Below are 12,876 nucleotides of genomic sequence, written 5' to 3'. Positions count from 1 at the left end.
GAGCAGCTTTAGATTTCAGTACTATTTCTCATTCTGTACATACTACCTAAGTTGTAGAAGATTATTGTTCTTTTGCACACAGGGAATATCAATTCAGATCACTAAATTTATGAGAGACTTGTTTTGGTGACAACTGTGTATTGCACAAAATCAAATTACTACAAAGTCACTTGTCATCCAAATGAAAATTGCCTGCTCTCATGATACTAATCTTCCAACAAAATGAAATATGATCTTTGATAAAATGACATTGATTTGTTGTGCCTCTTTTTTTAAACAACAAGTTCAGCTTTAATACATCCTTAACTCACTCAGATTTCACTATTATACTGTATAATAACTAAGAAGGCAATCAAAACACTTTACTCACTGGAGACTCGTGGTTTATTTGTTCAGCTTCTGCTGAACTCTCCCCTTCAGCATTCTCATTAAGGTTAGCAGCTTCACTGCTGCTGTTGCTAAGGCTAGAATGATCTGCAGTTCCATTAACGAGTAGGTTGTGTGGATGAGTGTGCCAGTTAAATTGGTTATTTTCCAATTCTTTCAGCTCAAACAGTTTTGTTTCCATCTGCAAAGAGATAGCATAAATACATATATTAGTATAGCAGCAGGAGAACATAGTACATACTTTTTCTGCTTACACACGAGAGAGAATGCAGTATGTACCTGAAATTACTGATTTCTGAAAGTGAGGAATAACAGAGCCACACTCTTGGGTTTCAGCCTCAGGTGTGACGTTCAGAACATTATTAGCACAAAAAAAATTTAGAAGAGGAGAAGCAATGTGGCCTAAGAACAGAACTAGATGCTGAGAACTCAGATTAATTCCACTTCTGATGAGAACTTAGTCTGTAGAGTTGGATAAGTCACAATCTCTCTCACACTGTTTCCCCACTTGGGAAATGCCACTCTACCTCATAGGGGTATTGTGAGGAGCAATTAACATTCATAAAGTACTTTGAATACAGCAGTGTCACAGATCCCATTGTCCATCAGCACAGCTAAGCTGCATTAGGCCCCAACTAGTAGTTTTTGTTTTTAACGAAGTTAAGACAAAATTGCAAAGCCAACAACGAGAAAAAAATGTATCAGAATTCCTGCTTTAAAGGAACAAAAATTACACGTTAGTCATCTTCTCCAAAGGTGAGTTAATAGACATTTTTGAGACCAAAAAGCTCATGGGATGTCACCATAAGGAGATCTATATTCACATCTACCTACTATCTGTCTGTACCATTTGTTACACTTGTATGCATTATTTTAGCATCACAGCATCTCACAATCCGCATAACCACCCTCTAAGGTAGGGAAGTATTATTCTATTTTACAGATGGGAACTGAGGCAGACAGGCTAAGTCATTTGTCCGAGGTCAGAAAGGAATCCTGCAGAGGAGTAGGAAATTGAACCAGCATCTTTTGAGTCCCAGGCTAATACCCTAACCATTGGACAATCCTGCCACAGCCACCAATGTACTTTCTGTACATTATTTGTAAGTGTGGGAAGAGCAGGAAATCAGGAAGATCAAGAGAAAATATGAATTCAAGAATCTGTTAAAAAACAAAGAAGATTGCTACTTACGGCAAGAAAAATACAACTAACCACTCAAGAATAAATTTGAGGGACAGATACTGTCTTAAGCACCTCTTTGCTAATGGAAGAAAAGGAATGAGCAGCTGGAGACAAAGACATTCTCTCTCAACCTGGGTTCACATACCCTGTGATGCAACAATGCCAAATACATTTGTTTGCTACTCAGCTTCTAAACTGCATGCCTATGGCTGAAATCAAGGAGTGTGGATATACTGTACTTTATCTCTAAAGGAAATATAATTTTTTAATTAATTCATATGAAGTGAGGCTTAACACCAAAAATAAAAATGTAAGCATACAGTAACAACATACCGATGATGGCTGTAAAACTCCCAACATTAAATCGCCAGGTTAAAAAACTAAATTAAGATTTTTAGGTTCAAAGCTAACGAAACAGACTTACCTGTGGAATTCAAAATAAAAAAAGATCTGGTTTGTATATTAGCAGAAGTGACTGTGCCTTAACCAAGCAGGGAGAAGGACCCTGATCACAGTGCTCTCTAGCATGAAAAACAAAGCCGCATTAACAGTGGCCTCTAGAGGTGCACTTCACCTTTCCAATCAAATGAGAAGTATCCTGCTAAAAATTGGTAAGCCATTCAAGAGAAAGAAAAACAGCAAAAAACAAAGATGCATATTAGCTACACTGCTTTCCAGGAGTAGCCCAGGGGAACAGAGTCAACCACTAGCAAAAATAAAGTTGAGTGTGGGCGTGGGGGGAAGCAGAGAAAGAAAAGAGGTTTCAGACCTACAGTATAACCAGAGGGGCACTAATTCAACTCAGTGGTTACAAACAAGAGCTACAATGCTCTTTTAAACAGAACACTGAATAAATATGGTCTATATGGAGCACGTGTGTGCATGGTGGCTACTGCACCAGTTTTTTATCTCTGGATAACTAGTCTCAAACACAAATGAAAATACATTCAATGGTTCTCAATGTAATCCCATTTATGCAATCATAGAAATATATGACTAGAAGGGACCTCAAATTCAGTGCCCTGAACTCAAGACAGGACTAAGTATTATCTAGACCATCCCTGACAGGTTTTTGTTTAACCTGCTCTTAATCTCCAGTGACAATGCTCCAAATCACAATACGAACACAAACCTTTGAAGTTTCTACTCAAGATGTATCAATGAGCAGAAGAGCAAAGGCTGTCCTGGGTCAGGGCTGGAGTACAAAGCATAGATAGCAGCACTGACTTGAGCTCAGTATAGTACAGGCAGCTGCTAGTTCCTCACTTTGAAGAAATTTTCTTATAAAATTATTAAATTTTTTAAGTAAAATGTACATTGTAATATAAATGAGGCCCCTGTATCATCCACAACAGAAGCTCATTGACCTTGGAGACTTTAATAATAGAAATACCATAACTCATATAGCATCACCTGATAATGAATATCAGACGCCAGTAATATTAACCAGTTAGTAGGAAACAAAATTTGTATAAGGAACCAAAAGAAAAATGAGCAAAGTAAAGAAACCCCCCCCCAAAAGGGGGGTCTTCTTATGATATAAAGATTTGTTGATAAATTTCCACAATGCCTTACTGAATTGATTTCCTGTTGTGTATCCTGCAGATGCTGCTGAAGAGGTCCCAGCTGTGCTTTCCCTGACTCTATGCATTGCTCTAGCTCAGCAGTTTCTTGCTGCAGGCGACTCAGCTCCTCTTGAGCTTTGGTCAGTTCCTCCTCATATGTTGAGATCTTGGATTCCTGACTCGTTACTTCAGCCTTCAGTGAGGCAATCTGCAGAATGAAGAAAAACTTCATTCATTAAAACCAAATCCAATGAAAAACCAAATCCAATGAAAATATGATCTGTTTATCAAAAGCTACTTTCAAATACCAAAAAATAATCAGGAAAAATCCCAGCTGCAATTATTGTATGTTTCCCACTGGAGATTTAAGGCCATATCTACACTAAGATTAAAGCAGTGGTAGCCACAAGTGGGTTAAAATATCATCATGGCTAACAGGATTTTAGCATGGTTTCCTTGACAAACATGGACAGATTTTTATATTGATAACACTGTTAGGATGCTATATGTAGAGGGGATAGTTTAAATTCTTGCTATAGATTATCTAGAGTTGATAGCCTATAGTACAGTTTACAGAAAAAGCATCTGTCTACATTGCTCAGTGAAACAGTGTCAGAATACTGCTAGCTACAACTACAACAACAAGGATTTTCAGCATGTTTTCAACCCTAGCATGGGCAGGACCTATATGTAACAGGGAATCACTGAACTGAATGATGTTTTCCCCACTTATTGTTCTTCACACAGACCTAAGTATCTCACTGTTTTCTCCTACCCAAACTATGCTCCTCTCCCAACCATAGTCCCTCATTAAAAGGGCTATTTTGTTCCAGTGGCGGGCTGGAGCAGATTCCCATCAATAACTGTCTCAACTGAAAAGAGGGACTACTATGGATATAAACTACCAGAACTTACCAAATGGATCTCTTCAGCACATTTCTGCCTGATATCATTAAGTTGCTCCTCTAACTTGGCTTTTTGCTCATCGAGGCTATTAAGGATTTCCTGTGCTTCCTGTTTCTGAGCTTGCAGCTTCTGCAGATTACTGCTCTCCCTCTTCACTTCACATTGAAGATCCTGCAGAGAAACATTTTTGTCAGTTTCTTTTCCTTGGCCACTGAAAAGTAGTAACTGTATTCCTCTCACTGCAGAGCAATAGCTAGAGCCACAAAGGGATAGAGTCAAAATGCTATTATCTTTTGAGGGCTAACTTTTTAAAAACATGAAAAAGTCAAGGCAGAGATTCCAAAATTATAGCCACAACTGAAATATAGTAAAACATTTATTTTAAAAAATTATGAGATGATTCTAGAATTATTATTTTCTATCTTCAAGGCACTTTCACAAAATAAATGAATCCTCAACATTTTAGTAAGGTAACGTCCATCTGCGGCAACACAGATTAACTGGTTTATCCAAAAAACAGTTGGATCAGAATTTAAAACCTAGAACCTTCCTCTGCTCAGACCACTAGATTACATCCCTCTGATGTTTAATTATATTCTAATATACTAATTTATTTAGTTTCTTGGTAATAATGGAAATCGTACTAGATCAACACCAAGTAATAATTTCAGTTTACAGAAAGAGTTAGCATATTTAATATTAGGTTTCAGAGTAGCAGCCATGTTAATCTGTATTTGCAAAAAGAAAAGGAGTACTTGTGGCACCTTAGAGACTAACCAATTTATTTGAGCATAAACTTTTGTAAGCTACAGTGAGCCCTGACCCTCTCCCGCACCCCAACCCTCTGTCCCAGCCCTGAGCCCCTCCCACCACCCAAACTCCTCATCCCCAGCTCCGTTGCGTCACAGGCATCAACAATTTTGTTCAACTGGGTCATCAGAAAAGAACTTTGAAAACCACTGGCCTACACAACAGACTCCTAAGGGGGATGAGATAAACAGTACAAGATAAAGGGAAGGGCTAGGGCTGTCTGAAATCAACCTGTTTAAAGTAATATTACGAAGGCTAGAAAATCAGGGGTAAACAAAGGGAGAAAGGAACTGCGGACATTTAGGATGTAATGGGGAGAGGCTTGAAAATAATGTCATTTTTAGTGATGGTGGGAAGTTACTCAGAATTGCTGTAAACTGACTTACAAATTTTGTCTTGTCAAAATTAGCTTATGATTAATAGAGCTAAAATACAAAATCCTGTTGGCTATGCAAGGAAAAGTGTTTTTATATCAGAGATCAATCCCACATCCAAGCTTTTAGAAATGAAGTTTACCTCTGAGTTACTATGTGTGAGAAGACCCATGCACCTACACAGAGCCCAGCCTGCTGTATATGAAATTCTGAGAACTGCCTTGTACATAGATCTTACCCTTTTCTACTACTGCATTTACAGTTAACAATTACTTTCATTCCATAAACACTAGACTACTAAATATGCTGTATTTTTAAGGGTATTGCTCTGTCGTACAGTATCTAGTATCCAATATGCTATTGGAGCATTTTCTCTTTTACAAGCAGCTCATATAGTACTTTCTAAAGTAAAAAAAGTCAGGCACTTCCCCAAGAAATTTACAAATTTTACTTCTGCCTTCAATCTATTCCTCACCTTTTTGTATGTTACATTTATGGATTTTTCTAATTTCTTATTTTATTATTTATCTAATAGGTATGTCTGTGGTGCCCATCACTGTAATTTCTGTGCACCTCACAAAAAGAAGAAAGTTACCCTCACTGCCCGTAAGTGGCAGAAGAGTGCCATCTCAATGTAACAGGTGAGGAAATCAGGGCAGAAAGGGTGAGTGACTTACCCAGCATTACAAGAATGGCAGAACCAAAACTAGAACCCAGATCTCAAGATTCCCATTTCAGTGGCTGAAGAAGGCTATCCACAATTTAAGTCCCTCGATAAAAATATTAGTTCTGATCAGTAATTATTTATACTGCAGTAACACATAGAGACCTCAATCAAGGATCAGGACCTTATTGTGCTATGTGCAGTACAAACATGCAGTTTAAAAAAAAAGGCAGCCTTACCCCAGAATTCATTATTTAAGTTTACATATTAAAATGAGCACTTTTTGTGTAACAGTAATCTCAGTTCACTGCCCAGTTAACTCATCAGATGGCAGTGTACTGTAGGTACGTGAGGAGAGGAGAGCAGAGCAGAGCCTACAAGTAGGAGTTGAAGGAAGATCTGGTGATCACTCTAAATTTTGATGGGAAAGCTTTTTTTGCTTGCAAAGAGCTGTCATGGAAAAAAATGGAAAGGTGCTTCAACAAGCAGACGATCTAGGCTTGCATTTTTGAAAGAGCAAAGGTAAAGGTTGGTGGCTCAATAAAATGATAGATCTGATAAGAGTGGCTAAATGGTGAAATACCATAAAAGCAAAGGTGTTTGATGCAGAGGAGAAGGGAGTAGAGTGATACAAATATGGGGGTGATGTGGTCAGGGTTAGGTGGCAGGAAGATGATTGAACAATTCTCCATCATTAAGAAAAAGCTCAGTATAGTTGAGATTGCGCCTTCATCTGCTCAATTAACTGTCTGAACTTTAACTCTATGCTCATCTGCCTAATTTACTGTAAATGGTACACTCATTTTAACAGCAAACTGGATTAGTGAATCTTTCTGTTTTCATTCACGTGTCAGGTAATTCAAACCAGTTTGCCAACATCTCCCTCTTGCTAATTAGCTGAACTCCTTTGACTGAAGGGCCAGTTTCCTTTCAGTAACTGACTCCAAAAGCCCAGACATAAAATTTTCTTCCTGAGCTGCAGATGAGTAGCTTCATGGGGGTTTTTTAGATTTAGATTTATAGCCATTCCTAACCTCCATAAGACTCATTCTTACTAGCAAGAATTTAAGAAGGGCTCTAGAGGTGATTGTAACCTGGCAATTACAGATCGGTAAGTCTAACGTCAGTACCGGGCAAATTAGTTGAAACAATAGTAAAGAATAAAATTGTCAGACACATAGAAGAACATGAATTGTTGTGCAAAAGTCTACATGGTTTCTGTAAAGGAGATCATGTCTTATTAATCTATTAGAGTTCTTTGAGGGGGTCAACACACATGTGGACAAGGGGGATTACTTTGACAAGGTCCCTCACCAAAGGCTCTTACATAAATTAAGTTGTCATGGGATAAGAGGGAAGATCCTTTCGTGGATTGAGAGCTGGTTAAAAGACAGGGAACAAAGGGTAGGAATAAATGGTGAATTTTCAGAATGGAGAGAGGTAACTGGTGGTATTCCCCAAGGGTCAGTTCTAGGACCAATCCTATTCAACTTATTCATAAATGATCTGGAGAAAGGGGTAAACAGCAAGATGGCAAAGTTTTCAGATGATACTAAACTGCTCAAGTTACTTAAGACCAAAGCAGACTGTGAAGAACTTCAAAAAGATCTCACCAAACTAAGTGACTGGGCAACAAAACAACAAATGAAATTTAATGTGGATAAATGTAAAGTGATGCACATTGGAAAAAATAATCCCAACTATACATACAATATGATGGGGGCTAATTTAGCTACAACCAATCAGGAGAAAGATCTTGGAGTCATCGTGGATAGTTCTCTGAAGACATCCACGCAGTGTGCAGCGACAGTCAAAAAAGCAAACAGGATGTTAGAAATCCTTAAAAAAGGGATAGATAATAAGATGGAGAATATTTTATTGCCCTTATATAAATCCATGGTACTCCCACATCTTGAATACTGTGTACAGATTTTGTCCCCTCATCTCAAAAAAGATATACTGGCATTAGAAAAGGTTCAGAAAAGGGCAACTACAAGGATTAGGGGTTTGGAACGAGTCCCATAAGAGGAGAGATTAAAGAGGCTAGGACTTTTCAGCTTGGAAAAGAGGAGACTAAGGGGGGGATACGATAGAGGTATGTAAAATTATGAGTGGTGTGGAGAAAGTGAAAAAGGAAAAGTTATTTACTTGTTCCCATACTATAAGAACTAGGGGCCACCAAATGGGTAGCAGGGTTAAAACAAATAAAAGGAAGTTCTTCTTCACTCAGCGCACAGTCAACCTGTGGAACTCCTTGCCTGAGGAGGTTGTTAAGGCTAGGACTATAACAGGGTTTAAAAGAGAACTCGATAAATTCATGGAGGTTAAGTCCATTAATGCCTATCAGCCAGGATGGGTAAGGAATGGTGACCCTCGCCTCTGTCAGAGGGTGGAGATGGATGGCAGGAGAGAGATCACTTGATCATTACCTGTTAGGTTCACTCCCTCTGGGGCACCTGGCAATGGCCACTGTTGGTAGACAGGATACTGGGTTGGATGGACCTTTGGTCTGACCCAGTATGGCCATTCTTATGTTCCTCTGTTCTTAAGAACCACATGGAGAGCTGCGAGCTGATTCTTCCTTGCCCCCAGACTCAGAGTGCTGCTGCAAGCTTTAGTCTACTTCCTGGACCCAGGCTGAGAGGCCAGTCAGGTTAGAAGTTGCTCCTCCCCAAAACCCTGCCTCATATCCTTGGCCCCCACTGTGCTTCTCAGAGACTCACCAAAATGCTAGAAACCGGCCAATCCTGCAGTTGTAAAACCTCAGTTCTGGGTGTATGGAGTGAGGTTTGGCAGGAGTGTCTGGGTATGGGAGGTCTGGATGCACTGGGGTTGGGCGGATCGGGGAGCAGCTCCCCATACTGTGACCCCTTCCCCCCATAGCTAAGGAGCAATGGGGGCAGGAAGCAGGGGAGGATGCTGAGCTTCCTGCAGGTGGGGGAAGTTTCTGGGGATGGGTCTGCCACAGCCACTCCTTGCAGGGGAGGAGGAAGTCCCATCCTCTCCTGCCTCCAGCCCAGCTGGGACTAGCAGCTGATCCCAGCTCAGGGGAGGAGCCACTGGCTGAGGTGTCCCCAGCCCTGCGGTGATTTACCTCTCCGCCAGCTGCTCTGGGTGCCTGAAACAGTGTACCCGCGCAGCTAGGGAGTGGTGCAGGACTGCTCTCGCAGCTTTCCTTTGCTTCCCTGTCAAAGTCATTTTTCTGCAGGGAAGCAAAGAAATCTGCAGAGGATATGAATTCTGCACATGTGGTGCAGAATTCCCCCAAGAGTAACCTCTGAAACAATGCCTTTACTTAGATGCAACAAAAATTAGCACATAGCTGCACAGAATGTAAACTCACAGTGCTTGCTCTGAACAGTTACTGATCAAGAACTAAAAATATGTATGGCTCAAAAATATGTATGGCTCTAAATAAATGAAATGTAAGCATTAACGTTTCTAATGTGACAAAGAAAAATGTTTATTTAAAACTAGAGCAGAATTCCCATCCCAGTCCTTTCAAAAAGGGACACCACCAATTCACATATTACTACATGCTTTAATAATTTTAATAGCGACAGTTCTATGTAATCACTTACACATCAGCTACAAATATACTTAAAAATTAACTTTTCCGTATCTCCATCTATTTTGCAGGAACAAACAGTCTGACTTACATGTAGAGAGTTCAAAGTCACACATGTATGATGCATAGTCAAAGCAATGCAATTTTCATACAAAGATGTAATTGTGCATTTTGACAATATTTGAAATAACTTTTATTTTTGTAACTCTTAGCTCAGAGACTGAGCTAGTTTGTTACATCAGATGGTTCAGTGACAAGTTCTCCTAGCAATTGATACCTATTGTCTTGTGATCTCAGAATCAAGATGGAAAATCTCTTGGACATTATTTATCAGAAACACTAGACATGCTCTGTGGAGCCTGTCCCTCAAGCGTGCATGAACCCTAGCATCAGGAACTTGTCTCCTCAGTGCAAAAATCAGCACTTTCAAAACCTCCCAAACCAACAAGACACATGTCTTTACTGAGTGATCTATTAGCTCCAGAAAGTGAATCAGCACAGTACCAGTCTTCATGTGCTGGAATGCATTAAGGGCCTAAGGAGGAAACAGAAAAGTAGAGCAGCCAGACAGAGAAGCCATAAAAGAGGGGAAAGAACAAACGAAGGGAGATGAGACGTACACAAATGAATAGAGTTCAGCAGTACCATTTCAGTAATAGATAAGGATTCTTTTTGATTTCTTCAAATTCCATTTGAAGTGTGGTTCAGTCTCACACTGATTACTGGAGCTTTCCATTGTTGTTTGTTTCCTCCCTACTTAACATCCTCCTCTGCCCCAAATTTCTGCACTGGCTTCCTGTCTACTTCAAATTCAAACTCCTTATCCTCTCCTACAACACCAGACTCATTTACTCACTAATGCCTATCACTCCTTCTGCTGATTCCAATCTTCTCTCCTCATGTCTTCTCCTGTGATAGGCTTTATGCCTTCAATCATGTTGCCCCCATGCTAGGAACACACTTTCCTACCCTCATCCACAGAACTTCCTCTCTTAACAATCCATCACTTCCCTTTCTCATCAGTAATTCCCACAGGCTCCCTGTCCTGAACTGTGATCGTATTTAAACCGTAACAGCTTCAGGACGGGGCATTTGTCTTAACTCTTTGTAAAGAGCCATGTAGATTTATAGCACTATGTACACTTCTAATACAGGTGATTAAAAAAACAGAATTACCACCATATACTTCTCCTCTAGTGTTAAAAGGGGAAGCCAAGACAGAAGGTCATCAGAAGTTACACCTTTCCTTACATTTAAAAAACTAAGGCAGTACTAAAAAAGCAATGTTTCAGAGTTCTGGAAATTGAAATCCAGAGAACTATTCAAGGCATGGGCAATGAAATGAAATCTTGTACAAACATTCTATAGATTTCACTGCATTATTCTACAGGAAATGGCCTTTCTTTGAATGATAAAAGGCATGGTACACTCAGGACTGGCCTTTGGGATACACAGGAAGGATATACCCATTTTGGAAGCTCATTGTCATGGGCCTCTTTTTCCTTAAATATATAAGACTAGCCATTTTTGTTGCTGAAAACCTTAAAAACAAACTGATTGCTCCATCTGGAAGCCTGACTCAGTTTTTTTTCCTAACAGTCAGTCTTCCATCACAACAACCCAGGGCTGGCACTAAGGGGTGTGTGAAGACCACAAGTCAGGGATCTCTCCATTTTGAAAGGAAACCCTGGAGGCTGGGTAGCTGCCCAGAATGTTGGTGATAGTATTAGGGCCAAAACGTAAGTTGCTTCTCAGCCAGCTAAACTGGCTCCTCTGTTGAGAAGCCAATGTGGAATCTGGCCATGGAAAAGGTGGTCAGTGTGGTGAAGAGAAGTGTAGTCTAGCACAGCGGTTCTCAAACTTGACTGCACCACGACCTCCTTCTGACATCAAAAATTACTACACTACTCTAGGCGGGAGAGGGCCTAAGCCCCGTCATCATGTGTGGGATGGGGTGGTGGGGCTTGGGCCATCCCAGATTCAAGTGCTCAGGCTTCGGCTTCAGCCCCAGACAGCAGAGCTCAGGCTTCGGCTTCAGCCCCAGTGAGTCTAACCTGGCCCTGGCCATCCCATTAAAATAGGGTCGCAACCCACTTTGGGATCCCGACCCACAGTTTGAGAACCACTGGTCTAGCAGACTAAATTTGAAACTTGTTCTACTCCCATCTCTGACACAGACTCTTTGGTCTGACAAATCATATAGCCTTTTAGCACTGCAAATGTTTCCCTTGAACTATCCTGACAAACATCCCATATTTGTTTGTTTGGGAGAAGTGGACAGTTATTCTGCCCATATATATTAATACTTCTGACTATGCTGGATTCTACGGATAATTAATCTGTCAAATTCAGTGCAAATCAGAAAAAGAAAGGCATAACAAGAAACAATGGCTGGAAGTTAAAGAGATACAAATTCAAATTAGAAATATGGCACATTTATTTATTTTATTTAAACAATGAGGATAATTAACCACTGGAACAAACTACCAAGAGAAGCAGTGGCATCCCTTGAGCTCTTCAAATAAAGACTGCAATCCTTTCTGGAAAACATGCTTTAAATCAAACATGTTTCTAGGCTCAATGCAGGAGTAACTGGATTAAAAATTCTATGGCCTGTATTATACAAGCGGTCAGACTAGATGATCTAATGGACCCTTCTGGCCTTTCAGTCTAGTTCTTCATATTTTTAAATTGCTGCACTTCAGCAAAACAGTGTTTTTATTGATACTTGATCTAAAATTCATTCCCATTATTGTTGTTTAGCATCTTTTTATATAAAAAATGGATTCTTACTGCAGAACAATATTTCCCAAGACTTCTCCACACCTCATTCAGCCAAAGCAGAAATTGGGGATGTTTGTGAGATAATTTGTCACCACAGAAACAATTTTGGTGGCACAAATACTGGAGAGTGATATTATGAAATGAGTCAGAGAGAAGACAGATTAGAAAGTAAAAAAGCTCTGGTACACAGTCAAATATCTTGGTAAACAGCAATACAGGAGCCAAAACACAAAACAGGCATGACAATTTAGTGACAATCTGAATTTGTTACCTTTGTTGTATGGAGCTCTAGAAACACTGGCACACAAACTTTATCAAAACCCAAACACCAGCTCAACAGCACTAAAATTCATATCACAATCACAACGGCTGCCTCTGATCAGAGGAGGAACAACGAATAAGCCACCATGCAGGCCCACTTGATCTTTACATTGACAGAATCTCAAAGCAGTTGCTTGCGTACGACTGCTTTAGACAATGTCAGTTATTACATTTGTCTTGCATTACCTCTTGACCTCAAATACTAGATGCACATAATACACTTAAGTAGTGTGATATTCTGTTTTCTTAACTGGAATTAAGAGATCAAACAGTTTTATTTAGCACTATTTGCCTCCTTTTCAAACAACGCCAGG

General features: G+C 39.9%; 1 protein-coding gene across 3 annotated transcripts in view; it reads right to left on the bottom strand.

The window, feature by feature from the left end:
- Positions 1-12,876, bottom strand: part of EPS15 (epidermal growth factor receptor pathway substrate 15) — a 108,688-nt gene that overhangs the window by 26,044 nt on the left and 69,768 nt on the right. For all 3 annotated transcript variants that reach the window (XM_084636329.1, XM_084636327.1, XM_084636328.1), the window contains exons 14-16: positions 4,051-4,212; positions 3,146-3,343; positions 371-568 (exon numbers count right to left, since the gene is read on the bottom strand). In XM_084636329.1, the coding sequence (XP_084492455.1) occupies positions 371-568; positions 3,146-3,343; positions 4,051-4,212 (558 nt within the window). The remainder of the gene's footprint in view (positions 1-370; positions 569-3,145; positions 3,344-4,050; positions 4,213-12,876) is intronic.

Source organism: Lepidochelys olivacea (genome assembly GCF_965140295.1).
Source record: "Lepidochelys olivacea isolate rLepOli2 genome assembly, chromosome: 8".
NCBI lineage: Eukaryota > Metazoa > Chordata > Testudines > Cheloniidae > Lepidochelys > Lepidochelys olivacea.
This window is presented reverse-complemented; position numbering and strand designations above follow the sequence as displayed.